Source organism: Callorhinus ursinus, unplaced genomic scaffold (genome assembly GCF_003265705.2).
Source record: "Callorhinus ursinus isolate GAN/ISIS: 27379988/994484 unplaced genomic scaffold, GSC_fseal_2.0 scaffold59, whole genome shotgun sequence".
In the NCBI taxonomy this organism is placed as follows: Eukaryota; Metazoa; Chordata; class Mammalia; order Carnivora; family Otariidae; genus Callorhinus; species Callorhinus ursinus.
Window position 1 is genome coordinate 8,467,854 of NW_027397121.1, and position 27,999 is coordinate 8,495,852.

General features: G+C 56.1%; 6 protein-coding genes across 17 annotated transcripts; 4 read left to right on the plus strand and 2 right to left on the minus strand.

Moving 5' to 3' along the window:
- The first annotated feature begins 876 nt into the window (after window positions 1-876).
- Window positions 877-2,841, plus strand: GPSM3 (G protein signaling modulator 3). The gene is made up of 4 exons (XM_025862486.2): window positions 877-1,088; window positions 1,300-1,408; window positions 1,628-1,827; window positions 2,051-2,841. The coding sequence occupies exons 1-4, from the start codon at window positions 1,047-1,049 to the stop codon at window positions 2,186-2,188; spliced, it is 489 nt and encodes a 162-aa protein (XP_025718271.2). The 5' UTR covers window positions 877-1,046; the 3' UTR covers window positions 2,189-2,841.
- PBX2 (PBX homeobox 2) lies at window positions 1,319-7,799 on the plus strand. Of its 3 annotated transcripts, none has more exons than XM_025862483.2 (9): window positions 1,319-1,408; window positions 4,848-4,921; window positions 5,158-5,405; window positions 5,503-5,693; window positions 5,844-5,979; window positions 6,104-6,257; window positions 6,645-6,733; window positions 6,840-6,926; window positions 7,047-7,799. In XM_025862483.2, exons 2-9 carry the CDS (start codon window positions 4,873-4,875, stop codon window positions 7,137-7,139), a joined length of 1,047 nt encoding a protein of 348 aa, XP_025718268.1. In that variant the 5' UTR covers window positions 1,319-1,408; window positions 4,848-4,872; the 3' UTR covers window positions 7,140-7,799. The 3 variants fall into 3 exon arrangements, with proteins under 3 accessions (XP_025718268.1, XP_025718267.1, XP_025718266.1); XM_025862482.2 differs by lacking the exon at window positions 1,319-1,408 and adding an exon at window positions 1,714-1,827; XM_025862481.2 differs by lacking the exon at window positions 1,319-1,408 and adding an exon at window positions 3,659-3,928.
- Window positions 7,800-8,897: 1,098 nt separating this feature from the next.
- Window positions 8,898-12,169, plus strand: AGER (advanced glycosylation end-product specific receptor). Of its 2 annotated transcripts, XM_025862484.2 has the most exons (11): window positions 8,898-9,328; window positions 9,514-9,620; window positions 9,750-9,942; window positions 10,124-10,188; window positions 10,331-10,418; window positions 10,512-10,694; window positions 10,788-10,915; window positions 11,101-11,239; window positions 11,534-11,557; window positions 11,664-11,790; window positions 11,912-12,169. In XM_025862484.2, exons 1-11 carry the CDS (start codon window positions 9,277-9,279, stop codon window positions 12,006-12,008), a joined length of 1,203 nt encoding a protein of 400 aa, XP_025718269.2. In that variant the 5' UTR covers window positions 8,898-9,276; the 3' UTR covers window positions 12,009-12,169. The 2 variants fall into 2 exon arrangements, with proteins under 2 accessions (XP_025718269.2, XP_073741090.1); XM_073884989.1 differs by lacking the exons at window positions 11,101-11,239; window positions 11,534-11,557 and having other exon boundaries at window positions 9,792-9,942; window positions 10,788-10,943; window positions 11,618-11,790.
- A 211-nt stretch (window positions 12,170-12,380) lies between these two features.
- RNF5 (ring finger protein 5) lies at window positions 12,381-14,796 on the minus strand. Its single transcript, XM_025862485.2, has 6 exons — window positions 14,593-14,796; window positions 13,596-13,614; window positions 13,388-13,500; window positions 13,222-13,276; window positions 13,030-13,147; window positions 12,381-12,950 (listed from the first exon to the last, which is right to left on the minus strand). The coding sequence occupies exons 1-6, from the start codon at window positions 14,730-14,732 to the stop codon at window positions 12,853-12,855; spliced, it is 543 nt and encodes a 180-aa protein (XP_025718270.1). The 5' UTR covers window positions 14,733-14,796; the 3' UTR covers window positions 12,381-12,852.
- A 696-nt stretch (window positions 14,797-15,492) lies between these two features.
- Window positions 15,493-24,473, plus strand: AGPAT1 (1-acylglycerol-3-phosphate O-acyltransferase 1). 7 transcript variants are annotated; one of them, XM_025862345.2, is made up of 7 exons: window positions 15,493-15,703; window positions 21,218-21,426; window positions 21,659-21,792; window positions 22,107-22,282; window positions 22,427-22,522; window positions 22,643-22,715; window positions 23,245-24,473. In XM_025862345.2, exons 2-7 carry the CDS (start codon window positions 21,227-21,229, stop codon window positions 23,427-23,429), a joined length of 864 nt encoding a protein of 287 aa, XP_025718130.2. In that variant the 5' UTR covers window positions 15,493-15,703; window positions 21,218-21,226; the 3' UTR covers window positions 23,430-24,473. The 7 variants fall into 7 exon arrangements, with proteins under 7 accessions (XP_025718130.2, XP_073741096.1, XP_025718128.2 ...); XM_073884995.1 differs by lacking the exon at window positions 15,493-15,703 and adding an exon at window positions 15,909-16,046; XM_025862343.2 differs by lacking the exon at window positions 15,493-15,703 and adding an exon at window positions 16,093-16,202.
- On the minus strand, window positions 24,399-27,956 carry EGFL8 (EGF like domain multiple 8). Of its 3 annotated transcripts, XM_073884990.1 has the most exons (9): window positions 27,075-27,956; window positions 26,477-26,605; window positions 26,134-26,256; window positions 25,918-26,030; window positions 25,724-25,819; window positions 25,437-25,607; window positions 25,289-25,365; window positions 25,056-25,209; window positions 24,399-24,776 (listed from the first exon to the last, which is right to left on the minus strand). In XM_073884990.1, the coding sequence occupies exons 2-9, from the start codon at window positions 26,575-26,577 to the stop codon at window positions 24,700-24,702; spliced, it is 912 nt and encodes a 303-aa protein (XP_073741091.1). In that variant the 5' UTR covers window positions 26,578-26,605; window positions 27,075-27,956; the 3' UTR covers window positions 24,399-24,699. The 3 variants fall into 3 exon arrangements, with proteins under 3 accessions (XP_073741091.1, XP_025718123.1, XP_073741092.1); XM_025862338.2 differs by having other exon boundaries at window positions 26,134-27,956; XM_073884991.1 differs by lacking the exon at window positions 25,724-25,819 and having other exon boundaries at window positions 26,134-27,956.
- Window positions 27,957-27,999: the final 43 nt, after the last annotated feature.

Genomic DNA, 27,999 nt, shown 5'->3' on the forward strand with positions numbered 1-27,999 from the left:
ACTCTACAAGGCAGGTGCTGTCAAAATTCCATTTTACTCTTTGAGAAACTGAGGCACAGAGATTTTATTTGCCCAAGATTTCAAGGCATTAAGTGGTAGAACCAGATCTCTTCATCACATTTCATGCTCCCAGCCACTCAGCTGTAAACACAGTATGGCAGGTTGCCATTTAGAGGTCCTAAAATATCTCAGTCCTGCTCCCACCCTGGTGCCAGGCAGCCTGACCAGCACTGGGACCAAGCCACGGAGGTGGTTGTCTCCCTTTTCTATTTCTATATCCTTCATTCATGACCAGAGGAAAGTTTCCCCTGACCCTCGTCTCACATTTGGTACATACCTTGTACCCTGAATAGACAGTAAGCACCTGGAGGGCAGGGATAACTATTCAACGCATATTTATTGAATACTCACCATGTGTTGGAGCCGCTGCCAGGGGTATATGTATATGTCTGAGGGCCCAACATCCCTGGTTCTCAGTCCTCTGCTTCCCACTGGAACCATGCCCCTCCCAGTCCCCATAAGTCTGTGGGAAGCTGGGACACAGGGGAGGGTCAAGGCCCACATCGGGGTCCTCTTAGGAAAGGGACCTGGGGGTGGGAGGGGGGGTTCTGAGGAGTAAAACCACTTCCTGTGTAGCTAGTTCCTGTGTTGACAGAAAGAGCTTAAGGGGAGGAGGGGAATGGAGAGAACAGAGCCTGGGGTTGGGGGTCTACTGAGACTCGAGAAGGCCAAGAGTCCTTCCCCATCATGAACCCCCTCCACTACTGCAGCTGGAAGAGCTTTTCACAGTCTCTGTGCTCCCCTGGGGCAAGAGAGGTCGAGCAAGCAGTTTGGGTGGGAAAAGAGAACTGGAGGAAGTTGACAGAGATGGGCGGGGCCCGTGGGGGGGCTGACCAGGAACCCAGCTTCCTGCTCAGTACCCAGGCATCTAGCCCCTGGCTCACCCCCACCCCTTCCAGCCCCCACTCCCCTCAGGAACCTAGGGTTCCAGCCCTCCTACCAAATCCCAGCTACCCCTCCCCCCATCAGTTTCTCCCCCCCAGGGGATGGAGGCCGAGAGACCCCAGGAAGAAGAGGAAGGTGACCAGGTGAGCTGCGCACCGGGTCGGGGAGGCTGACACTGGGAGAAAGGGAGGTGAGAAGACCTGGGGCAGCGACGTAGTAACAGGGGACTCAGGGGACTTAGAAGGGCTTGGGCAAACTGAGGCAGGAACAGAGACACACCGAGAGAGGAAATGGGCTGTTGGCCTAGCCCCCTGCCCACCACACCCCTGCCTAATTGGACCGGATGTCTCCCAGGATCAGGGCCCCCATCAGGATGAGCTTGACTGGCCCCCTGTGAACACCACCGCTCGGCCTTGGCGATCTGCTCCTCCATCCCCTCCTCCTCCAGGAACCCGCCACACAGGTACCCTCACCCGCCCAGGGAGCTCCCTGACCTTGGTGCCCACGTCCTTCCTGATCCCATTACCAAGGCCCACTCCATTGTGGGCCCTCTCCCCACCTCCTCCTGACTCCCCATTACACCCCCTCAGCTCTGACCCCAAGTGCCTAATCACCTTGCACTACCAACCCTCCTGTCTGCCGATTTCTCTGGGTCTCTGAGCCCTACCCCTCCTCTCCCCAGCCCTGGGGCCCCGCTCCGCCTCCCTGCTTTCCCTACAGACTGAGCTCCTTCTGGATTTGGTGGCTGAGGCCCAGTCCCGCCGCCTAGAGGAGCAGAGAGCCACCTTCCACATCCCCCAGAACCTCCCAAGCATAGCCCCAGCCCCACTCCGGCCTCCTGAGGACAGAGAACAGCTCTACAGCACTATCCTCAGTCACCAGGTGAGACACCTCCCCAGAAGGCAAGACTGAGGCTTCCTGGTCCCTTGGCCCTTGTTGTCTTTTGAGCCCTACCCCTTCTCCCCAGCACCTGCCCCCCTGCCAGGCCTAGTCCCCCCGTGCCCATTACAGGTGTCCCCTATTCCCCTTCACCAGCCTTGGCTCCTTTCAAGGCCTGTTCCTCTTAAAACCTCACAAACACCCTCCCTTCCCTCCACTCCTTCAGTGCCAGCGGATGGAAGCCCAGCGGTCAGAGCCTCCCCTACCCCCAGGGGGACAGGAGCTCCTGGAGTTGCTGCTGAGAGTTCAGGGTGGGGGTCGAATGGAGGAGCAAAGGTCCCGGCCCCCCACACATACCTGCTGAGACTTGAGCCCGCCCCTACCAGCCACTCCGCACTCCTGGGGCTCAAAGCTGGGCAGCCCACGGCATGCCCTCAACTCCTGCTTGGCAGGGACACCAGAGACTGGAGGACCCAGGAGAAATCTCAATATTCATCACCCTCATCCACCTTTCCTGGGAATGGAGGTGGTGAAAGTCCTCAAACCCTGGGCATAGTCAGTAGGATGGTCATTTAACTCCCTGCCCCAGTATGTAGGAGCTTGAAGCAGTGAAAGGATCCCAGCCACTGAGGGACACCCCACCCCCTCCCCTGATCCCAAGTAGTGGCAGTAAGTCCTGAGCTGTGGAGACACCCCCAGTGGTCTAGCCACTAGGCAGAATCTGAGGGCTCAGGCCTCCATCTCCCAAAAAAAGGCAAATCTCCCAAGGTTAGGGCCTGACAGACAGTTCCACCCTCCTTCTCAGTAATAAGGGAGAGAGGGCATTGCAAAGAGAGAGATCATTCCCCCACCGCACCCCCAGCACCCCCAGCCCCAGGACTGAGGGGCCTACAGGCTGTGAATGGACACTTAGCACTGCCCACCCCCCCACCCCTATCCCCCCCCCACCCCCGCCTCCCCACTGCTGCTCTGAGTCTGATGTTTTGGTTGTATGAATAAATGTAATTCTCCTCCGAACTGAAGAAGACTGGTGTTTGGGGCTGCGGGGGGGGGGGGGGGGGCGCGAAGGAAGGAGGGAGGAAGGTGAGGCCAGAGGCCGCCTCTCTCCCTAAGTCTGGCGAGAGGCCAGCTCCCCTCCCTGGCTGGTTAATTACTGGCTCATTAAGCAACGGCTGGAGACCTCCCTAATTATACCCCCCAGCCCCCCTCTCCTGGTTTTAATTAAGTAGAACAGGGAGGGGAGTCATTAGGACAAGAAATATGAACTGAGCTGTCTGTGAACCCAGGCATTCTAGCGGCCAGGGCCCACAACACCTAGATCCCTAATTCGGAACCCAGCTGGCGGCCCCCTAGCCCCAACAAGGCCCCGCTTCCCAGGCCGACGACACGCAGCCCCGGGGCCTTCGCGTATTTTCCCCGAAGGTCTAGTCTCCTCCCCTCGTCCCCTCTTCCCTCTCCCCTCCTCCACTCGGTCCCAGTTCCTCTGTTTCTGTGTCTCTCTCCGCCCCCAGCTCCTCCCTGTTCCTCCTCTCTTCTCCCCTCCTCTTCCTCCCCGGCTCCCCTCCCCCAGGCTCCCTCCTCGCTCCCCCCCTTCTCCCTCCTCCCTCCTCCCTCTCTCTCTCTCACACACCCCCGCTTGGGCCTCCTCTCTCTCTCCGGCTCCATTTTCTCCGCCGCCGGGGGCCGGGGTCTCCTGTGGGGGGCCCAGCCGGTACCCCAGGTCTCCCTTCAGGGCCAGGGTGAACCTCCGGGGGAGTCGGGAGGGGGAAAACGGGTGGGGGTTGGGGCGGAGGGACCAGCGGCCCCACCGAGTTTGGGGGGGGAAGTAACCAGGCGGGGGGAGGGGCGGAGCAGGGAGGGGGCCTCAGGGCCCCCCCCCAACTATGGACGAGCGGCTGCTGGGGCCGCCCCCTCCAGGCGGAGGCCGGGGGGGCCTGGGATTGGTGGGTGGGGAGCCTGGGGGCCCTGGCGAGCCTCCCGGCGGCGGAGACCCCGGTGGGGGTAGCGGGGGGGTCCCGGGAGGCCGAGGGAAGCAAGACATCGGGGACATTCTGCAGCAGATAATGACCATCACCGACCAGAGCCTGGACGAGGCCCAGGCCAAGTGAGTGCCCCCACCCCGGGACCCTACACAGACCCAGCTGAAGCCCCATTCACAAGCTCTGAATCTTCTGGGAGTCCCCACCCCCACCCCCCACTCCAGGATCCTCTCCAGGATCCTACAGCTCTCTTCTCTCCTTACTCCTGGGAGCCCCAAGATAAGCCATCCCTCTCAAACCTCCCTTCTCCACCAGACCCTGAAACCTTCAAAGAGGGAAGCCCAGGGTGGTCTCACCGCCCCCCCCATACTCCCCTGGAACATCCTTCCACCTCCAGAGCCTGGTTCTGGCTCTCAGACTAAGAAACTGCTATGCTGTCTTCTTAACTCTCCCCCCAGCCCACCCCCATCCCCTCCAGCCCTCAGCCCTCCCCAAAGCTCCTACCACTCCTCTCCACCATGGTCCAGCCTCCAAGGGCCCTCATCCAGCCCTTGGCCCCTGCTCAGCCAGACACTAGGAGTTTCAGAGCCTCCTGCCTTGCTCAGTCCCAGGACCCTCCATACATCTCTGTATTGAACTCCCCCGCCCCTCCTCTGGCACCTCAAACTCTGACTCTTCTCACAATCTCCATCTCTTTTCCTCTGAAATCTACCTAGTCACCCTCATGTCGGCTTCCTCCAAATTCCCCTTCTACCCCCCTCTAGGCCCGTTTCCCACAGCCCCGTGCATGCCCACGGTGCCTTTATCTTGCTGCCCGCACCTTCCCTTCATCTTCCTAAAGCCAAGCAGCTTCACCACATCTCCACATTCCAGGAGCCGATCCCTCCCCAAGAATCCCCCCCACAACTCCGTCCTGTCCTCACCCCCACTTTCTACCTCCGTTCTTGTTCCCAGGCTCCCCCTCACCCTCATGGTCCCCCCCCACCACCTTGCCCTGCCTCTGTTCCTGTAGCTCCTCAACTGTTCTTTCCCCTTCCTCCCTAGGAAACACGCCCTCAACTGCCACCGCATGAAGCCTGCTCTCTTTAGTGTCCTGTGTGAAATCAAGGAGAAAACCGGTATGTGGGTCCCCCACTGATTCCTCACCTCTGGGGACTGAACCCTGTTCTTTATAGGACTCAGGCCAAGAGTTTGACATCTTGGGGCCCTGAGGACAGTAGGGGTTAGGGAAGTTGCTAAGGGAAATTGGGGAGGGAACTGAAGCCTGGAAACTTGGGTCTCCAGGAGACAACAGGAGGGCTGAGCGCTGGCTGTGGGTTCCCTGGGTCCCTAAGTTCACTCGCCTGCATGCTAGGCCTCAGCATTCGAAGCTCCCAAGAGGAGGAGCCGGTGGACCCACAGCTGATGCGCCTGGACAACATGCTTCTGGCGGAGGGTGTGGCTGGGCCTGAGAAGGGGGGGGGCTCCGCGGCAGCAGCTGCAGCCGCTGCAGCCTCCGGGGGCGGCGTGTCCCCTGACAACTCCATCGAACACTCCGACTATCGCAGCAAACTTGCCCAGATCCGCCACATCTACCACTCAGAGCTGGAGAAGTATGAGCAGGTGAGGAGACCAGGCTGGAGTGGGTGAGAGGAAAGGCTCTTGCGGGGCATCCCAAGGCCAGAGGGCCCCTCCTCACAGCCACTGGCCCCCACTGCAGGCATGTAACGAGTTCACGACCCACGTCATGAACCTGCTGAGGGAGCAGAGCCGCACTCGGCCTGTGGCACCCAAGGAGATGGAGCGCATGGTGAGCATCATCCATCGGAAGTTCAGCGCCATCCAGATGCAGCTCAAGCAGAGCACCTGTGAGGCTGTCATGATCCTGCGTTCCCGCTTCTTGGATGCGAGGTGGGGCTCCTTCCCACTCTTCTCCAAGCCTCTGGGCCACCACGTTACACAACATGATACTCCGTGGCAGTGGCACCCTCTAGAGTGGTGCAAGATGGAGGCCCTGCCAGGACAGCCGGCCTCTTCACCACCAATCTCCCTCCTCTGCAGACGAAAACGCCGCAACTTCAGCAAACAGGCTACTGAGGTCCTCAACGAGTATTTCTACTCCCACCTGAGTAATCCATATCCTAGTGAGGAGGCTAAGGAGGAGCTTGCCAAGAAGTGTGGAATCACTGTCTCTCAGGTATTGGGGAGGCTCGGGGTGGGGGAGTAGTTTTCAGGTTAAAAGCTCACTGATTGTACTGACTGAGGGGCTTACAAGAAGAAAGGTCTGCACCCGACCCTCCTTTCTGCTCCACACCCCACAGGTCTCCAACTGGTTTGGCAACAAGCGGATTCGCTATAAGAAAAATATTGGAAAGTTCCAGGAGGAGGCAAACATCTATGCCGTCAAGACCGCCGTGTCAGTCACCCAGGGAGGCCACAGCCGCACCAGCTCCCCGACACCCCCTTCCTCTGCAGGTGGACCCCCGCTGCCAGCTTGGCTGGCTATCTTGCACACTTCCTGCCTTTGTTCATACTTCCTATCTAGGCAGGATCACAGCAGAGAGCGGGCCTTTTGGGGTGAGAGGGACCCAGCTGAGATGGGGTAGAGATGTCAGGGGACAAAGGGCACCCCAGTGAAGTTACTTCTGCCTGTCTTCCAGCAAGTGGCCAGGGAGGAAGGGGGAGGCCCAGACACGGCCTGCTTCTCTGAGTGTTGCAATGTCTTAGGGATAAGTTGCGTACAGTGGCACACCCCCGAACTAGTTCAGAGGGCTTTTTGGAAACAGAGAACTGTGGTGTTTCCTGTCTGCCATAACAGGCTCTGTTAGACTCTTCCCTAATTCCCCTCTCTGCTCCCCCAAGGCTCTGGCGGCTCTTTCAATCTCTCAGGATCTGGAGACATGTTTCTGGGGATGCCCGGGCTCAACGGAGATTCCTATTCTGCTTCCCAGGTCAGGTGGTCCACCTCCCCTCAAGTAAGGCTTCCCCAAACTCGGTTTCCCTCTCTTCAGGGTACGAGACTCCTCACTGTGCCATGCCCTTCTTTGCTGCCTGCAGGTGGAATCACTCCGACACTCAATGGGGCCAGGGGGCTACGGGGATAACCTTGGGGGAGGCCAGATGTACAGCCCTCGGGAAATGAGGGTGAGTGGACACCCGATGCTCCCTTTGTCCACCTCTCACCCGGACAGGATGGCCTTTCCCCTGGCAGCGCTGTCTCCCACACCAGACTGCCCTGCCCCAACCGACTCTCTCTTTTTCCAGGCAAATGGTGGCTGGCAGGAGGCAGTCACCCCGTCCTCAGTGACCTCTCCCACAGAGGGACCAGGGAGCGTTCACTCTGACACTTCCAACTGATCTTGCCCCTCAGGGCCACAGGGGTGGGGGCCCACAAGGCAACTCTTGAAGAGGACACAGGCATCCAGAGGACAAACCCCAGACACAGGAGAAGCACAAGACAGAGAAGGGCCAATGGGGTCCTCCCTTCCCTGACCAGACTCTCCAGCGCTGGCGGTGCTGACTACATGGCAGGGAGAATGGGGGCCCCTGAGGGGAGAGTGGGGTCTCTCTCCCCTTTTCTTTTCAGTCTTTTTTTCCTCTCCCTCTCTCTCACACACAAACCACACACCCAGAATCCTGTTGTTCAGATCGCTTTCCCTTTGTTCTACCTGCCATACTATATTCCGTTTCTGTCTCTTTCTCTGGGCTCCCCCACTGCCCCTCCCCACCCCACTTATCTGCTCTGGAATCTGTGGAGAAGCCAGCCCTGCCTGACCAGAGATGCCAAAACTGGGGACACAACTTCTGGACAGAGGACATGGGCCATGAACCCTGTGCCTCCCCACCCCCTGCCCCTCCAGATGGCTTTATTACCTCATACGCAGCTCATCTTAAACCAATAGAATCGCTCGGTGGACGAGAGTGTCTGACTCAGATATCTACCTCGGAGGGAGTTTCTGCTACTTTAGGGAATTGTTGACTGGGCTTTGGGGTTGACTGTTTTTTGTTTGTTTTTTTTTTAAAGGAAACAAACGAAACCCTGGGATCCATTTGTACTTTATAAATTTTTTGTTGCTGTTATCGGTTCTTAATTTTTAGTTTGGGGAAGTAGATGTTTTTATAAATATATTGATTTTTTTTTTTTAATTTCTTGCTTTCCCACGTTAGGGGTGATAGCCAAAGGGGTCATAAGAGAAAGGGGAACAAACTTGTAAAGAGGCCCACCTGGCTCCAGTCCTGTCCATCAGAAAGTGTGTTTAGCAGGGCACCAAGCCTGCCCCCTCCCCCCGAAATCACTTATGTGCTCTTTGCTTATGCAGGCTGCTCTCTGCTGTGTTTGGTGTGGAGGTAGTCAGGGGCTTGCTCTGCTGACGTATCCCCCTCACCCTGCACACACACACACGCACGCACGCACACACGCAACCCTTGGGCAGGGCTGGACTCAGTAGTTTTGAGGAAGTGCCACCTTCCCCTGTGAGTGACATGTCTTTAAATCTTCTTTTTAAACTACTATTTGCAGATTGGAGGAGGAAGAATGGGAAAGGGGTTATTGCCAAATATATTAAATGTGGGTTGGGGTGCTTGTATATGAATCTCCCTCAATTTCCCCAGAAATGAGGCATTTTTTTTTTTCTCAGTCCAAAATCAAGAGGGTGGGGAGAGAGAGGAGGGAGGTTGCAAAAAGCCAGGTATGGGGGAAAGTGAAATCACCGATGTCCCATCCTTGGCCAGAACCCCACCATCTGAGCCCCTCAAACATCCTCAGGATTTTATACGACTGTCATAGTGGGGAACCTCTCCTGTCAAAGGTCCAGACAGGACTGGAGGGGAGCAGATTAGATGTGTGATGGGTGGTGGGCGGGAGGCATGGGCCGGGGGCAGTTCTCTCCTCACTTGTAAACTTGTAGTTTCACAGAAAAAAAAGAAAAAAAAAAAAAACAGTTTTAAATAAAGAAATTTCTTTTTTCCCTGGGTTTAGTGGAGCATTATTTTCAAAAACATGAGAAACCCCAGAATAAAATCTCTCATAAAGCCCCAAACAGGTGTTTCCCCCGACTCCTCCCAGCCTTGCCCTCACCACCCAGGCTCCAGGGTTCATCTGAAACCCTCCCCAAGGACGACAGCCAGGCCTGAACCCTGTTGCCCAACCTGACCTTAGCAGTATGAGGCTCCAGTCATCCACCAGGCAAGCCCTCAGTGAACTGATGGAATGAGTTGGGGGCCATGAGTAATGACAGATCCTAGGAGGTCCACTCCCTGCCCCCAAGGATGTGGCTGTGCCCAGAGACTGGCAGTGCCTAAGGGTGGGGTGATAATTGTTTCTCCTCGTACCTGAAGGACTCTTGTCCAAGAAGCATGAATTCCTAGCATTCCCTGTGGCGGGAGAGGATGGGAAGATGGGGGTAGGGGAGAGGGTGCAAGCCCCACCTAGGGCTAGGGCGGTGGCCACAGCAGTGCCCGGCAGACAGAGCCAGGAGCCTGGGGAGGAAGCAGGATGGCAGCAGGGGCAGCAGCGGGAGCCTGGGTGCTGGTCCTCAGTCTGTGGGGTGAGCCACTCCCCCCCCCAACACACCAACCCTCCCCACAGAAAGCAATTCATCCCCCTCCCCAAATCTGCCCAGAACTTTCCTGGAACCCAGGCACTGCTTTTCAAGCTCCCTCCCCCACCTTGTCCTAGTCTAGCCCCCCCTGCCTTGCCTTCCTACCCCTCCACCACTGTACCGTCTCCCAGGGGCAGCAGTAGGCGGCCGAAACATCACAGCCCGGATTGGGAAGCCACTGGTGCTGAACTGTAGGGGGGCCCCCAAGAAACCACCCCAACAGCTGGAATGGAAACTGGTAAGCAGGGCTCCTGCCACAGCCTCCCCAGTCCCAGAGACCAGGAACGATTCGCTTCCCCACCTCCCCGTCTCATGAGTCCTTTCCCAAAGGACTTGCACTGTTCAGGCCCCTCTCCTCTGTCCCCAGAACACAGGTCGGACAGAAGCTTGGAAGGTCCTGTCTCCCCAGGGAGGCTCCTGGGATAGCGTAGCTCGAGTGCTCCCCAATGGCTCCCTCCTCCTGCCGGCAGTAGGGATCCAGGATGAGGGGACTTTCCAGTGCCGGGCAACAAGCAGGAATGGAAAGGAGACGAGGTCTGCCTACCAAGTCCGAGTCTACCGTAAGAGTTCCAGGGCCTTCTCCATGGCCCACCTCTCATCTAAGGAAAATCCTTCAACCCCAGCCCTTGACTCCTTGGCCCTGGTGTGTGAGAACCTGTGACTTCAGCGGCCCCAGATCCCATACCCATGCGTGACAGTCTTCAAAGCTGCAGCCTCTGACTGAAACTTTCCCTCCTTCAGAGATTCCGGGGAAGCCAGAAATTGTCGATCCTGCCTCTGAACTCATGGCTGGTGCCCCCAATAAGGTAGTGGAAGAAAAGGGGGGCAGTAGAAAGCAGCTCTGAGAAGAGGAAGGGGGTGTAAGCTGTGTGCGTGCGTGTGTGTGTGTGTGTGTGTGTGTGTGGTGTCTCTTATTTTCAAAGATGATGAAGGTCACTCTTTCCCCAGGTGGGGACATGTGTGTCCGAGGGGGGCTATCCTGCAGGGACTCTTAATTGGCACTCAGACGGGAAACCCCTCATACCTGATGGCAACGGTAAGTCCCAAAGTCCCCCCTCCCAGCTGCTTTCTTTCTGATCCCTCTCCCACACCCACCCCAGGATATCTTGCCTTGTCCTCCCCGCCATAGGAGTGTCTGTGCAGGAAGAGACCAGGAGACACCCTGAGACAGGGCTTTTCACACTCCAGTCGGAGTTGACGGTGACCCCAGCCTGGGGAGGAGCTCCCCACCCCACCTTCTCCTGTAGCTTCAGCCCTGGACTTCCCCGGCATCGAGCCCTACACACGGCCCCCATCCAGCTCAGAGTCTGGGGTGAGTGGAGGCCCTCAGAGAGGGAAGAGTTAAGCCCACGGCCACTGGGACCACACACAGGTATAACTCTCAACTTCATGCCCTCTGCCCCAGAGCCTGTGCCTCCGGAGGTCCAAGTGATGGTACAGCCAGAAGGTGGGAAAGTAGTTCTCGGTGGTACCGTGACCCTGACCTGTGAAACCCCTACCCAGTCCTCCCTTCAAATCCACTGGATCAAGGATGTGAGTGACTTGGAGAGGGGGCCGGGAAGTAGACAGACACATCACTGGCAACTAGAACAGGAGGCCCATGGAGAGGCAGGCAAGGAGCTGGGGAAGACGACCGACTATCTGCGGGTGCGAAGACAGACAGGCGTGTGGGATGTGTGGAGATGTTGTACTAGTCTCTGCCCCCCTGCTCCCCCCAGGGCACGCCCCTGCACCTTCCCCCCAGCCCTGTGCTGCTCCTGCATGAGGTGCAGCGTGAGGACCAGGGAACTTATAGCTGCATCGCCACCCATCCCAGCCATGGGCCCCAGGAAAGCCCTGCTGTCCGTGTCATCGTCGGTGAGGAGACCTCTCTCCAAACCCCAGGGATCCTGGGGCTGGGTTAAGGGACAGTGTAGACTTCAGTTCCCTAGCCCATCCTGGCCCTGTCCCCAAGAACCACCCCACCCCTCCCCAGTGCACCCCATCCAGGCCTCCTCTGCCCCACCCAAACCCTCCCAAGAGAGCAGCCCAGCCGGTCCCCTCTCTCCTCTGAACTGAAAAAAAGGGAAAGACTCCATCAGGGCTCCCACTGAATAGCCTTCTCTCAAACTGAGACCTTCCCTTCTAACTCGCTCTGACTTTGTCTTTCAGAAGCAGAGGAGGGGCCGATCGCAGGTGAGGGGTTGGAAGCAGATGGCCCCAACCTGACTGGGGGATGGGTGGTCGACAAGAAAGGAATGGTGAGAGGTGGGGGCCCTCACTTCTCCCCATCTCTCTACAGGCTCTGTGGAAGGGCAGGAACTGGGAACTGTAGCCCTGGTCCTGGGGATCCTGGGAGGCCTGGGGATAGCCGCCCTGCTCATTGGGGCCATCAAGTGGCGGAGACAGCGACGTGGAAGAGAGGAGAGGTGAGTGAAGAAAGCCAAACCCCTCAGGCTTGGGACCTCCAGGCAGCAAGGAGGGGTGTGTGGGAGGAATCGTGGAGTGCTAGAAACCATGTGCAGAATTCTCCCCAATCCCCCTCCCCAGGAAGGCCCCAGAAAACCAGGAGGAGGAGGAGGAGCGCGCAGAGCTGAATCAGCCAGAGGAGCCAGAAGCAGCTGAGAGCAGCGCAGCACGGCCTTGAGGGGCACACAGCTAGACCCCATCTATCAGCCCCCTTTTCTCTTCCCCCTGCTCCATTCTGGCCCCAGAGCAGTTCTCCCCTGTATAACCTGTACCCCACCTCACCAAACTTGCTTCCACAACCAGAGCCTCCCATAGTGATAAGTAAACACCTCGCCCGTTTGCTCTCGTGCACGTGTGTGTGTGTGTGTGTGTGTGTGAGAGAGAGAGAGAGAGAGACACCCTCACCCCCTGAATCCTTGAGAGCCTTGAAGAAGAGGGGTTCACCCTCACACCTCCCCACACCACACAGATATTTACTCAAGTTGGGGAGAAGATGCTCCTGTCCTGGAAGGAAGGAGGTAAGGACAAAGGTGGGCAGAGCTCCCATCAATATATCTCACCTTGTTTATTGAATTTATAATAAAGGAGGTAGTGAGGGGAAGAAAGCACTTAAGAGTCAGAACCCATATTAGACACTGGGGAGAGAGAAATTAAGTTAAATTAACAGGGGAAAAGTAGGGGAGAGTCAGAGGGAGCCTTGCCCATCTTTCAATATCAAATCAATAAATGTGGGGGGAAAGCAAAGGATCAGGAGAGAGAAGAAACAGACATTCTCTTTTCTCTGTCCTCCTGTACCAGAGTTGGGAGTTACGACGCTCCTCAGTGAGTTCAGAGCAGAAGGTTCTCCTATTCTCTGCACAGATGTCACTCCTCCCCACACCCTCCTAGAAAGTGGCCAGGGTTGGCCTTAGCCGTTAGAAATGGAGGAGCTGGGGAGGAGGGGCCAGGAGTAAGGAAGGGTCAGCAAGGACCCCCAATACTGATTCTCCTCTGGCTGGAGGTGGGCAGGAGGGAGACAAAGATCAAATACTGAGCAGCCAGAAAAAGAAGAAGATGGCGAGAAACAGGAAGAGGGAGTCCTGCCAGCTGGAGGCCGGGTGACCCTGTCCCAGATCCACACCTGTAGGAGAGAGGAAAGCTGTGGAAGAAGCATCCACTCCTGGGTTGGGGAGGGGCCTGAGCTGAGGGAAGGCTCTTACCTGTACCCCGACGGAACGGCTCATGGGTGTTGAAGACAGTGGTGAAAAAGCCAAAGGGAAAAGCACCAACACCAAATGAGAAGTGAAAGCCCCCGGTATCGCCAAATGACTGGAATCCCTAGGGAGGTGGAGAAAGTCAGAGAACTGGGCAGGGTCTTTGACAAGGAAGGAACACAATTGGACAAGACTCACCCCTCTGCTCTCCGGAGCTGGTCGCTGGCCCTGGGGGCGGGGTGGAGTTTTCAATCTGAAGAATAGGAGAGGGGCTAGCCACAAGAACGTCCTCTCCCCCTTCCACGCCCCACTCCCTGGGGCAGAAGCCCTCCATCTTACGTCAGCACCACCGCCTCTCTCTCACCTGGGGTCCTGGGGCTTCTGGCTCCCTCGCCCATAAAGAGGGACCACTTTTTCTCTGCTGATCCCAGCTTTACACACTGGGCACTCTTGCCGCTCTGGTCGCGTCTCCAGCCACTGAGGGAGAAAATGAAGTGGTTGCCAGTTCACAGCAGGGTCTTTCAACTCCTCAGACCTCCCCATTTCCCTCTTCCTCTCCTCTGAGTACGCACCTGATGAAGACAGGGCCAACTGGATGGAGGGAAAAAAAGAAGGTCAAACTAGCTACAGAAAAGACAGACACGGACCCGACCTCACAGAGTCCGACCTCACCCCCTCTTCCCAGGTATTACCTACTGTTTCTTTTCATAGTTGTGACAACCTCTACCAAACCAGCCAATTTGGCCTTCCCTCTTCTCTGATCTTACAACATGTAAAGCAGTATCTATCCCCAACATGCTCAACCCTCTTCTCTTCCCCAACACACACGCACACGTGCACACACACGCACACACTCACACACCCATCCCCTCCCTTCTCTGCCTTTCGACTTAAGTTTTCAGGTTTCTTCAACCAGGGCTTTCCAGATCTCCTCTTTCAGCCCAAGCCCCACCCTTGCCCCTATCAGTCCCAAACCAAACCCCCTTTACTAGCACCTGCCCCCACTACTCCTTTTCCTCTCTTCTTCGCTCAATAAAGTCCCTATTTCCACCATCCTTTAACTTCTCTGGGTTGCCCCTTCAGTGCCCTTGTCCTCAGGTTTGTCATACCACTCCCTACCAATATCTCATCTGATTGTGATCCCAGATTCCCTAGGTCTCCCCTACTCAACTAATAAGGCGTGCCTCCCCTAACCTTTGAGTCTAATCTGTTAACACCTGTACAGCTAAGACCCCTCACTTTCTGGGGTAAGGTGGCTCGGGTCTCACCTGTACAGATGTGCTGTGCTCCCGCCCCGCCCCACTTCCTCTTAACACACCATACCCCTCAGCTCCTCGTTCCTATGACTCTCCGTCCCACGGGTCTCCTCTGTACAGACATGACCCTCTCGCCCACACATACCCAAAGAGACGTAAGTCCCCTCCTCGGGCCTCAGCGATGGGGATGTGCCCTCCGATTGCGATGGGGATGTGCCCTCCGATTATCTATATGATTGCATGCCAGTCCGCCCCCAGCCCCCGCAGTAAGGAGGTGAGCCCAACTTCTTTTCTCCCCCTCCCGGATTCTCACCAGTACAGGTGGCCACACACACTGACCACAGCTTCCCGAGCAGTCTCCAAACATATATTACATTCGAAGGTCGCGCCCGCCCCGCCCCGCTCGCGGTTTGGCCCTTCGGGGCCCCCGTCCTCCTCCTCTGCTGCTGCCATGGCCGGTTCTATTTCGCCTTCACGTACCCCTTAATCCCCCCAAACACACACACACACACACGCCCCAACAACGAGAAACCGCCTCCAGCCCGCGATCGTTGGGCGGGCTTCAAGGTTTTCTAAGCATTATTGGCCTGAATGACTGACAATCACACAGTTCAAAAGAAATGATTGGTCCAGAGGGTAGGGGTAAGGTTCGCGCAGTCCGGCCCTTGCACAATGATTATTGGCTGATACAGTCTCAGTCAGTATGCAATGCGATGGGATTGGTAACAATTCGATCCGTCCCGTCGCCCGACCAGGGAGAGATTTATTCGTCTGATTAGCTGCCAGTCATAACCAAAGGCCAGAAGCAATTGGTTCGGGACTACATCAGGCCTCGCCTATTACAAGCCCCCTTTCTTTCCTTCACTTCCCCTTTCAGAGAATGCCCGGATTCCTATTGGACTTTGGAGCGTAGGGCTCCAAAGCACTTGATTGGCCGGAACTCGATGGAAAAATGGTGGTTAGGTAAAATGCGCGTGCGCAGCAGGCGGCGGGAAGGGGTGAGCCAATCCTGTGAGGGTTAAGCTTTCTCTGGTCCCACCCCTTCACCTCTGTCTTGTCGCCATGGTGACTGCTCTACGATTGGCGGGGTTTGGGGTTCAAAGGCCTTGGCTCGGCCTCATCCGGGTCCTCCGGCTGTGGTCTCTCTAGGCTGATTGGGCAGTTTCTTTCACCCCTGATTGGCCGAGATCGGAAAAGACGGCGAAGAGCTCGGCAAGAGAGCAAATACTAGGGTCACAGGGTTCAAAATGGCTCCGGCCTCCTTCGGTGACGTAGAGAGCAGAACTTGGGTTCGCCCCTCCCTTTTGGTGAAGAAGGGAGCAGAACTGGGATCAGCTCGACGTTTGGATGGTGCGAGTATCGATCTGCGGCGCTGGTGTTAACCCATCTCCCTCGGCTGGGGAACTCAGCCCGCTCCTCCTTAGGTGATTTGCAGAACAGAACTAAAGGCTCGCACCTTTTTAACGTGACACAGTATGACAGAGTTGATCTCGACTCCGTTTTAAACCTTAAAAGCAGGAAAGACCTAGTTCCACCCCTTTGTGAGTAGGTGCCGAGGGGGCTAAGGCCCGCCCCTTTTTGGGCGACGCGCGGTGGAATGGGGTCAGGCCCGCCCCTTCCGTCCTGTAGCGTGTCCCGCAGAACTGGGGTCTTCCTCCTGGGTTGGACCCCTGGGACTTGGGCAAGCCAGAGCTTGGGGTTTTTTGTACGAGTTTGGGCCTTTTCTACAGTCAGTGATCCTCACTGTGGCCCAAGGAGCAGAACTAGGTAACAGTCCTCCCACTACCAGTGTTCTTTACATCCTCTACTTCAGGGCGTGTAAACTCAAGCAGGGCGGAGGTGTGTCTGGCAGCGGGGACAGACAGAGGCTGAGGGCAGTTCAACACCCAGATAAAAGGTCCCACGTGACTCAAGTGAGGAAAGGTGAGAGGTTGGGAGTTGCCTAGAGGAGGGAGCGGGAGGTGAAGGTACAGGATCCCTGTACAGGTTTAGGAGAAAAGTTAGTGAGGAAGAGGTGGAAACCAAGGAGAGGAGTGACGGAATGATCCCGGTAGAGGGATAATGGAAGTATGGGGAAGAGATCAGGGACTGGAGAGGGAAGAGATACAGGACTACAGAATTAACGAGGCATGCGCATCCCAGAGTAACCTAGCGTTTTTTCTTTAATTTTTTTTTTAAAAGCAACCTAATGCCCAGTTTCTATTGGAAAAGATGCGCTCAGATTCTGTGTTGGGGAGAGGGACTGTCTCAGCTTTAATGACTAAGAAGACCGATAGGAAGGAACTAGAAAAGCAAAAGTACTGAGGTTAAATAAAGAGCGTGGGAGGACAGCGGCAGGGAGACGGTCTGAGAGTATCCCTTCACTTTAAAGACCTGAGGGGGTTGAAGGAGGGAGCTGGACTACGGGGTAGGGGGAGGGCAAAAGTCATAGAGAACCAGCGAGAGCTGGAGGGTCAGGGAGATGGAGCCCTGGAAAGACGACGACAGGTGGAGAACTCAGTGCCTGGCATATAGTAGGTGCTTGAAAATATCTGGAATTGAATGGGGGACAGGAAAGAGGTATTTGGAGAAGAGTTGGAGGGAATAAACAGCAGATAAGGGAGTTAAGGAGAATGGAAGAAACCAAGTGAAATTTCCGGGAAGAGGAGAGCTGATGAAGAAGGAATGGGCCAAGGAAGGAATACAGCACCAAGGGATACACAAGCCATGTGTACTGAAAGGGAGTTGGAGGAAAAAAAGACGCAGCTGGAGCCAGAGAAGGCCAGAGACCCAGGCAGAGCCCAGCGGAGCTCTCGCGGGGCGGAGCTACCAAGAGGAGACTGGTCGCTGCGGGGGGAGATGCCTGCGTTTCTGGGAGGCGATTGGCAAAACGGGCCGCCCGTCACCGCCCCCTACTTCCTGGCCAGCCCCGGAAACCAGCAGGCGTGCGGAGGGGTGGGGGGGATAGCGGCAACAGCAGCCCCAGCCCTCAGAGAGACAGCAGGAAGGAAGGGAGGGAGGGAGCTGGGGGGACAACCCCCCCACCATTCCTACTGCAATGGGCCCAGCCTCCCACTCTCACCTCCCCTCCATCGGCCGGGGCTAGGACACCCCCAAATCCTGTCGCCCCCTTGGCACCGACACCCCGACCGAGGCAGAGACACAGCCACCCGCCACCACCGCTGCCGCAGCCTGGCTGGGGAGGGGGCCAGCCCCCCGGGCCCCCCACCCCACTGAGGTGGGGGCGGGAAAGGGATGGGAGGAAGTGGGAGGAGGGTGCTGAGAGGGACTTGGAGGAGGGGATGGGGGAGAGATTGGGTCTGGGAGGTGGACTGGGGAGAGGGTTGCTGGGGAAAGGAGAGGGGCCCTGAGAGGGAGGAAGGATGGAAGAGACACAGAGGGAGGAGAGACCCGGAGACCCTGTGAATTTGGGATGGGGGTGTGGACAGAGAGTCCTGAAGAGGGAATTCCTGACACCGTCCCCAATTCCTTTTCCTGCCCTTTGGCCCCACATGACTCTTAGGGGGTTGTGGCCGGGAGAAGGAGGTTTATTGCCCTCCTTCCCCCAGCAGAATTTGCTTCCTAGGAATCCCCTCAGACACCTCTGTTTCCATCTAGGCACGGGACCTTTCTCAGTGGCCATCCACACTGGGCTAGATCCTTACTGACACACAGATGCTTTGTGGGGGGCCATGTTTTCTACATTGAGTCTGTGTGCCTTTGACATGTTTAATGGCTTATGTGCGGCTAGCTTCTCCCTATGCTATCCATGGATTGTGGAGAAATGATGTGTTATTTTCCATCAGAATTGCCCATTCTCCTATCTTGTCCAGTCTTTACATTGTTCAAATGTGTGAGTTTTTATATATTGCATCCATTATGTGGTTTCATGTTTCTTGCACATTTTATGCTTTTGCATGTTTACTTTTGCATGTAAAGATTATCCCTTACTGGTTTTGGTTCATATATCATATATTATGTCCACAATCCTGTCATATGCAGTAAGTCTTCGTGTGTGAGATCCTGTGGTTTAGTTGACTAGTGCACACTCCTGTTGTGATCAGGTTGACCTGTGTGCTGCATGTGTTTTCCCAGTCAGGGTTCACACCACACCTATGTGTGCTGTGCTCCTTTACATATTTATCATGTTTATGCTGATGTGACATGTCCACAGCATCTGTGCTTCTGGTTACACATACTATTTATTTCATAATTTTATTGGCAGTATATTTTTGTGAGTCATATTCACATTAACCCATTTGGCACTCCGTGGTACTAATTATCAATCCTTGGACATTTCTGCTCCGGAGAGGGTCACTTAATGTCGTGTATTAGAGAAAAAGGTGACGGGGCCTTCATGTCCCCAGAGAACCATCCCCATATGCCTTACCTTGCTGACCTTCCTGGCCTGGCCTGTGTCTCTTCACATACTTTCTCTTTCCAGTGACTATGGACAGCCTGTCTGCGTGGAGCTCAGTGCATGCCACAGGGTCAGCCCTGCTGTGCACATTATCTGTTCCCCACGCTTTTTGCACTGTTGGCATGTATTTGATGACAGCAGCATCTCTCCCCTGTGGCATGTTAATCCCCATTCTGTATGTTTCTCTTCTGTGTGAGATGGGATGCGCTATCTTGATTGTTGGTGCTTTCCCTTCAATGTGACCGGATATTGTATGTGCATATTCAGAGTAGATTTACTGTTAGGCTTCTTATGTTCATTGTTTTCTGGTGACTTATCTTTTCACAGTTAATAGTCCTCAAGAGTGTAGCTATTTGATTCCTGATCATCTCTGTCATTAATTATGGCTGTGTGGTTATGTGTTCAGCCTTATAATCTGTTCCACAGATGTTTATTGAGCCCCCTCTCTGCCTCCTTCTATCCTGGGTATTGGGAGTTCCTACCCTCAAGCCACTTACAGACTGGGGAAGGAACAGAAATGCCAGTGAGCAGTTACATACACTGTGGTGTCAAAATCAGTGGTTCTCAGACTTGTGTGCACACCAGACTCACTTGGAGGGCTTGTTAAAATACAGATTGTTGGGCCCAAGGCCCAGAATTTCTGATTCAGGAGATCTGGGGTGAGGTCCAAGAATATGCATCTCTACACTTTGAGAACCAGTGATCAAGGTAAAAGTGTAATGAAAACTCAGGCCAGGTGGGGTTCAAGAAAGCTTCCAAAGCGTGAGGCTGAGCTGTGTGAGGCAAATGAAGAGGCAGAAGGGCATTCCAGCCTGTTCACAGCACAGAAGCATGAAAGATTGTGGTGTGTCTGAGGAACTGGAGTTGGCGCAAAAAAGGCTTTTGTGGGGGTGTGGCCGAAGATGGAAGCAGAAGTCAACTTGTCTAAAGGGCCTGTAGACAAGACGGGGAAATGCTCAGATTTGTGTCACAGAAAGATCTCTGTGGTTGCCATGTGGACGACTGTTTCTCTAGTGCCTATTTATTAACCTTTACTGATCGGCAACGGACTTACCTTTGAACACAGACCTTCCTGTCATTGGAAGGGAGTGCCTGTAGCCTTGCTGGGAGTGACAGGTATTCCCTGAACACCATTTTGTGACTTTTGACCCTGCCGCCAACAGTGGGGCAGAGTGGAGGAAGGAGGAAGAACCTAGAAGGCAGGTTCTGTGCGCCTGCCTGCACCTCTTCCTCCTGAACTCTTTCCTCTCCCCGGGCAGGTGGTGTGATGTCTCTTTTACTCTCTGCCCTCTTTTTTTTTTTTCACTTGGTCAGGCCTTATGTATTGTGTCTGCCTGACCAGGTAGCCTGCAGTATCCCTGGAAGGGGGGGAAGGGGGCAGAAAGGATTTGTTTGCCTGCCTGTGGAGGCAGGATTGATAGATGGTAGCTACTCCTGGTATGTCCGTGGGTTTATCTGGGAATGGGAAGGGGGGTGGGGGTGGCTACCTTGGGGGAGAAGGGTTTTTCTGGTTATGCATTTACTACACATTCCTTCATCTGTTACTGGGCGAGATTTTAAGTTTGCCTTCTGGTGTGAGCAGGTCAGTCTTTGTATGACTGTGTGGGTTTGTGTTTGCATTAGTGACAGAGCCTTTATTCTAGCCAGTGTGCTCTTGAGAATGTCTGTGGGTGTTCTGTCCCTTAACTGTATCTGCTGTGTGTACACCTTTGTGTATATATACGGGAGCAGCGTAACTGTGGTTAGGAATACAAGCTGCTTAGGTTTAAACGAGGAAGTGCTTCTTAGGAACCCTGTCACCTCAGGTAAGTTATTTAACCTCTCTGGGCCTATCTCCTATAAAATGTAAATTGTGTGGTTCGTATTTAAGGGTTTAACATAGTCTGTAGATCAGCCCTAACCCAACAGAAATATAATGCAAGCCACCTGTAATTTTTAATTTTCTGGTAGATACATCAAAAAAGGTAAAAAGTAACAAGATGAATTTAATTTTAATAATATGTTCTATCGAAGCCAGTATTCTGAAAGGTTAAGATTTCAAAATGTAATCAATATAAAAGATTATTAGTGGGCTATTTTACATTGTTTTTTTATTCAAAGTCTTTGAAATCTAATGTGTATCTTACACTTCCAGCACATCTCAGTTCAAACTAGGCCACATTTCAAGTGCTCAGTAGCCATATGTAGCTGGTGGCTACCGCACTAGACAGTCAGTCCTAAGACCTTACCAGCTTCAAGTGTTAGCTATTGCGGTTACTACTGTCCTCTTATCGTGTGTCTGAGTTGTGGATGGCCGCGTCTCATGTCTCTTGTCTTTGTGAATGTTTCTGGAGCCTTCCAGGAGAAGGGTGGGAGAGCAGTCCTGAGCTCCCAGCCCCCCGCACCCCCATCCCGGAGAGGCTTCCTGGGCAGGTTTTGCTGGGAGCCCTGACCCCACCCTGTGTCTCTGGCCCTTGTCCGCATAGCTTCTGTGCCCTGCCCGCCCCTCTCGCCCCTCCCCAGGAGCCAGGCCCACTGTCCCTTTCCCTGTCCCCTGCAGGCGGCCAGAATGGAGCTGTGGCCAGGGGTGTGGACCGTGCCGCTGCTCCTCCTCCTGCTGCTGCCCCTCCTGCTGCCCGCCCTGTGGTTCTGCAGCCCCAGTGCCAAATACTTCTTCAAGATGGCCTTCTACAACGGCTGGATCCTCTTCCTGGCTGTGCTCGCCATCCCCGTGTGCGCCGTGCGAGGGCGAAACGTCGAGAACATGAAGTGAGGGCCGGCGGGGGCGGGGGGGTGGCGTTGGGTGATGAGAGAACCTCCGAGTCAGAAGTGAGCAGTGGATGGGGAGGATGTGGGGTGTGTAGGGAAAGCAGAGAAAGCCCAGGGGCAAGGAAGTCCAGAAGACTGCAAAGATGCCTGGAAAGACAGCGGGATGGGGGAACGGAGGCCTGCTGACGGACCGCGGTGGGTCCTGCTGGAACCCCTTGCCATGACCCCACAGGATCTTGCGCTTGATGCTGCTGCACATCAAATACCTATATGGGATCCGAGTGGAGGTGCGCGGGGCTCACCACTTCCCTCCCTCCCAGCCCTACGTTGTGGTCTCCAACCACCAGAGCTCGCTGGACCTGCTTGGTGAGATCCCTTGTAGGGCACACCTCCCCTCCACCCCTTCCATGCCCTTCCTCCTTCCCCAGAAACTCCTCCTCTAGGGGTCCTCACCTCCCCCTCATCTCAACTTTGCCCCCTGGCTCCCTTCTCCCCTTCCCGCCCCCCCCCCCAGGCCTTCTCACCCACATAGGCGGGCTAATATATGTTTAATCACCTCTTCCTCCCCTCAGTCTCCCTTTTCCTTTATCTCCAGTCCTTAGTAGTGTGGCCAATGCCCCACTTACCCTGACATTGCCTCCTTTGGCCTTCACCCTTCACCCACCCCACCTTTGCCCTAGGGATGATGGAGGTACTGCCAGGCCGCTGTGTGCCCATTGCCAAGCGTGAGCTGCTGTGGGCTGGCTCTGCTGGGCTAGCATGCTGGCTGGCAGGAGTCATCTTCATCGACAGGAAGCGCACAGGGGATGCCATCAGTGTCATGTCTGAAGTCGCCCAGACCCTGCTCACCCAGGACGTGAGTCACCCTGTGGAAAAGGAGGGTCGGGGCATTGTGGAGTAGAGCAGTTGTAAATAAACTGAGATGCAGGGCCAGCGGGCCTCAGAGGTCCCATTACAGCGTCACAACCATATTCTGACCCCTCTGTGTGTGGTTCCCCAGGTGCGGGTCTGGGTTTTTCCTGAGGGCACGAGAAACCACAATGGCTCCATGCTGCCCTTCAAACGTGGCGCCTTCCACCTTGCAGTACAAGCCCAGGTAACGACTACTTCCCCTTCTGCTCCTGAGCCCCCCAGCTTCCACCATCCTTTCTTGGCAGAGGCTTGTCATAGGGCCTTGGAAGGGAACTGTGGTCTGTTTGCTTTTCCCTTCCCCCAGGTTCCCATTGTCCCCATAGTCATGTCCTCCTATCAAGACTTCTATTGCAAGAAGGAGCGCCGCTTCACTTCCGGTGAGGGCTCTGAGTAGACCTGGGGCTGGGGGTGGCCGGAAAGGCCATGGATGAGAGAGGTTAGAGGGATTGGCCCCACCAGGGAGGAGGATGGGTCGGTGTCAGAACTGAGATGTCCAAAGGATCATCCAGTGTGACCGCACATCAACCAATAAATATTTATTAAGCACCCACCATACCCTGCTACACGGGTAACGCGCGGTCCCTCCAGGAGGGGCCGTTATGTCCAGTGGGAGAGAGAAGGCCTGTGTGCACAAGGCTGTAGTAACACTTGGCAGTAAAGGCTAAGCTGAGACGATGGAGGCTGAAAGGGTGCTGAGGAGGTGTCTGGACTGGGCACGTGGGGAAGGCTTTGCGCAGGAGGGCCTCGGACCAGGTGGCAGCTGGCAAGCACAGGGCCAGTTGTCCGGGGTAGGGAGAAGAGAACTGAAGGGTTGGGGAGGGAGGAGCAGGAGAGCTCAGAAACTGTGCCCCACCTGCGGGCAAAGGCCCAAGTCGACGGGCCATGATGGTGCTCACCCCCTCCCAGGGCGATGTCAGGTACGGGTGCTGCCCCCGGTACCCACAGAAGGGCTGACACCAGATGACGTCCCAGCTCTGGCTGACAGAGTCCGACACTCCATGCTCACCGTTTTCCGGGAAATCTCCACTGATGGCCGGGGCGGTGGTGACTATCTGAAGAAGTCTGGAGGGGTGGGCGAGGCCCGGCTCTGAACTCCCCTCCCATCCCCCCCCACCTCCCTCCCACACCTGCCCGCCCAGTGCGCCCTGATCCACTCCCTTGTTTCTCCTCTCCCCACTGTTCTCCTCTTGGGAGTCTCCAACTTCTGAAGTGAATGTGGATACGGCACCGCTCCTTGCCCCCTCCCAGCCCTCCCCCACGGACTCTCTTGCCTCGGTGCAGTCTCCACTCTGACCCCCACCCACCTCCTGTGCCATGTTGTCTGTGGGACGGTTGCCTCCCCCCTCATCTCCAGTGGCTCACCCACACGAGGGCGGGAACACGCCATCCTTCCCCCGGTGGACCCTCCTCCTTTGTGACCGCTCCCTCTCCACCCCACATTGGCCAGTGGACTCATCCATTCTGTGGAACAATACCCTCCCACAAGTCCATGGATTCAGTGGACTTATCCATTTGTGAGGACTCCTCACACTGTGGCTGGAAGCAAGGCCTGAAACATTCCTGGCTTATCCTGGGAACACTCTTCAGCACCCTCACACTCCCTCCCATGGAGCCTGTCAGTGGAGGCTGGACTCTTCTCACTCAGAGGTCTGTCTCATCCTGCCCATACCCAGGTGCCCAGGGGTGGGCATACTCCTAGATGCCAGTTTGGTCTCCACATTTCTGCTTCCCCCTGTCCCTGTGGTACGGTTCTTCAGTGGTCCGGGCCCCAATCCAGCCCCCTGCAGCCCTGCTGTACCATTCTAACCACACACAAGGGAAGAGGCAGACATCAGGTGCTGCATCACTTCTGCTCCCTGGGGAATTGGGGAAAGGAACTGAACCCTGGCTGGACAGGATGGGAGGGCTTTTAATTTATTTCTCTTTCTTTTGAGGCTTCCCCTCTCTGAGCCAGTTTTCATTTCCTCCCTGTGGCATTAACCACTCCTGCCTCCCACCCCAGACCTGTGCCCACAAACTGGGGAGGTGGGTTGGGAGCAAAAGGAGAGGGCGGGACCCAGTTTTGCGTGGTTGGTTTTTATTAATTATCTGAATAACAGCAAGAAACCGAGAATAAAGACTGAGAGAGAGAGAGATCTGGGCACTTTCTGGCTGCATTTGTGAAGGCATTAAAGTAGTTCTCGCCCAGGCAACCTGCCCCAGCCAGAAGACTCGGGTGGGCCTAAGGCACCCATCTTCCCCCCCCTTCCTTCAGCTCTTAGAAGTTTCCATCACTCATTGCTCCTTAGTGGCAGATAACCTTATCTGCACTTCCCCACCTGGCCGATCCCACAGGATTAGCAGGGCCAGTTTCTGTATAAATTAGGGGACCGGAGCTCTGGAGAGGTTCCTTTTTGGCCCATTGAGGCCTGGGCCCAGGCTGTTGTCCTCACAGGAGCCTGGTGAATGACAAGGAAGCAAGCAGACACATTGGCTGTAGACTTCTGGGGCTACCAGGGCACTGGAGAGACTCTCACCCAACAATAAGTGGACTGGGGACAGGGCACCAGAAAAATGGGTGAAGTGTGGATATCTAGGGACAGTATGGGAAGACTGAAGTGTTGGGGAAGGGCTTGGGGAAAAGAGAAAAGCAATCTAGGGAAAGGTGTCTCGGAGAGCTGGGGGCAGCTATTGGGCGATGAGGGTTCAAGCAGAGAGGGGCAGGAGGACTCACTCACAGGCGCCTAGCCTCTCCTCCAGCAGCAGCACCTGGTCGCTGAGAGACTCGATCCTGTCACTGCGGCCCCATAGCTCTGCCACCTTTTCCGGCTGTAGCTCTTCCGGTGGCATGGGCAGCACAGCTCGGACCCAGGCCCCGGCCTGACCAGCCCACTACAAAGGAAGAGACACCTCAGGAGTGTTGGGGTGGGACACACCCTGCCGGGAGGGCTTGGCCCCCATCTCCACTCACGTGCTCCAGCCGCTCTAGGCGCGCTCGCAGCTCCCGGATCTCCCGCCTCAAGACGCGCTCCTGTTCTGCTTCCCGAACTGAGACAAAAGAGTGTCACCCACTGCCTAGTCGAGCCCAGGCCCTCGCTGCCACCCATACTCCCACTCACCCGCCACGCTGAGGACGCTGGCACCGGTTGGGGGCTCCAGGGTGCCCTCTGTGCAGGTGCGCCCATCTGGGCCCAACACCAGACCTCGGGGACAGCGGCAGGTGAAGCTGCCTGCCGTGTTGATGCAATGGTGCGAGCAGAGGGTGACACCAGTCCTACATTCATCCACGTCTAGTTAAGGGAAAGAGGAGAGGGCTAAAGGGTGGGGGCGAGCTGGTTCCCCGAGGGTGGTGGGGGCCGGGGGGGGGGGGGGGGGGGGAGGGGGTGGGGGGGGGGGGGCCACTCACCCACGTGACAGTGCTTCCCACCCCAGCCCGGGGCGCACTCGCACTGCTCTGGCCTGACACAGACGCCTCGGTTCAGACAGGGCTTGGCGCAGATGGCTGTGGGTGCAGGAGGGCGGTTCAAAACAGGACCAACAGCCAGCCTCCCCAGCTCTGCAGCGCGCCCCGTCCCCAGGCCTGGGAAGACCCAGTCTCACCTTCATCACAGGTGAGCGCCCCCGGATGCCGCTTCTTCCAGCCCTGGCAGCACACAACGTGGGTCTGCTGCACCTCCCTCCTCACCTCCCTCCACGCCACTCGGTATGTGGTCCTAGAATACAGGCCTGGCTCTGAACGTTGGTTTATGGGCTTTGGTCTGGGTTCTTGAAGTTCTTCTTGAAAGACTTGCAGAGTCCAGGCTCCCTAACCCTCACCTGTAGGTGCTGCAGATGCGCCTTCCATTGCACACAGTCAGGTAGGGCTTATACACTGGTTGGCTGTAGGACTCGTTGTAGTGGAGGGGGACCACCAGCATCTGCTTGGAGCAGACCCCCTGACTGCACCCAGGCCGGAGAAGGTGAGAGACAGACACTGAGTGGGCCAGGCCCTGGGGGCCAGGAATCCCCCTCCCCTCAAGGCTCCACTGAGGGCCGACCCTCCCTGGGGGTGACAGCCCCACCCCCATTCTAAACTTCATGGTTTTGCCACTTGTTGAAGTCCCATCCCCAGCCGGTTTCCTGAAGACCTCATACCTGCCCCCGCCCCCTCTGTCATCACCTCTCTTTAAGGGATCCACCCTTGGCCCCCTGGACTGACATCAGTAGCAGGAGGAACGAGAGTCCGCCTAAGAGAGTGTACAGCTCATCCCTGGACCCCATGATTCTCCTTGACTCCAAACTCTGCAGGCTGCAGGCAAGAAGAGGTTAATGGAGGCCCTTCCCCTCTCCTGTAAGCTCCAGCTCCAGCCCCTCCAAGAGCAGTCGGCTAGTGCCCTCTAAGGGAGTCAGCACGTTCATTTGTACACACTTGCACTAGCCACCAGCATCGTCTACACCTGCATGTACATTTAACGTGACCCCTTCGTTCAGCGCACACGGTCCCCGCAGCATCATGCAAGGGCACACCCCAACACACTCCCTCCACCTCCCCTCTGCACAACACAGTTAACTCTCCCCCAGGACCCTCCTATCTGTAACATGCCCCCTTCTGTCTTAATTTTTCTATCTTCGAAGCCTCAGATATTCACCATTACACCCCCTCGCACCCAAAACCATGCACCTAGAAAATGCACCTTAAATACATCCCTACTACCTCCAACACGGACACAACTCACACTCATTCTAAGGCTCCTCCCCCACTGACATGGTCTCCCCACCTGTCTTTCCCTCTCTCCGGGAGACTTCAAGCAGACCAGCCTCAGCAGCAGCAGCTCAGACTGGTGGGCGGGTTGGGCAGGCTGGGAAGGAGAGGAGGGGCTGGGCCAGACAAAATCCTCCCATTCTTGCCCCCTCCCACAAGCCTTCATAGTTCCTGCTTGATCCGCTCAGTGGGCTCCAAGTCCCACTACCCTCACCACCACCCCAGCGAAGGGCCCCCTAGAAGTAAATTTCCAACCCTCTGAGGCCCCTTATTTCTGGACTCCCCAAATCAGCAGAGGCTACTGGCTCTGTAACACCACTGGTACCCCTGGCCCTTGCCACACCCCTCAACCCAACACAGACTGGGGGAGAAGTGGGGGGCAGGGAGACAGAACTGGCAGAGAAAAGCAGGGTCAGGTGATGGAGAAGAGGCAAGATCAGCTGAAGAAAGAAAGGAGGGCAAGTCGTCACAAAAGGCCAAGGGGGGCAGGGGGACAGCCCAGGGCACCACGGGGAAATTTCCCCGTTTCTTGATGACATTTGTTAGGGCCTGGGGTGGGGGGCAGAGTTGAGTCAGCCACCACCCCCCATGCGAGAGTAGACAGGGCCCTATTGTCTCCACCAAAATTCCTTCTTTCAAGGAAGAGGAGGCTCATTGTCCAGCCCCTCACCCAACTGTGGCCTACAAAGGTCGAAAAGGGGTACAACGAATGCCCACCCTGACCCTTAGCCCCCTCGTCTAGCCTGGGGGTGGCAGGCGCATTCCACCCATGAGGCTGGGGCACAAACCACTGGAGCCCTGGGCTCAGCCCCCCAAGCTTAGGCTGGGACAGGAAGAGAATTGTCCTCTGCAGGAAAGAACCCACAGAGAATCAGGAACCCACACAGAATGGGCATTTAGAGAGCGGAAACACCAAGGGGGTCCCACCCCAGACCAGGCAT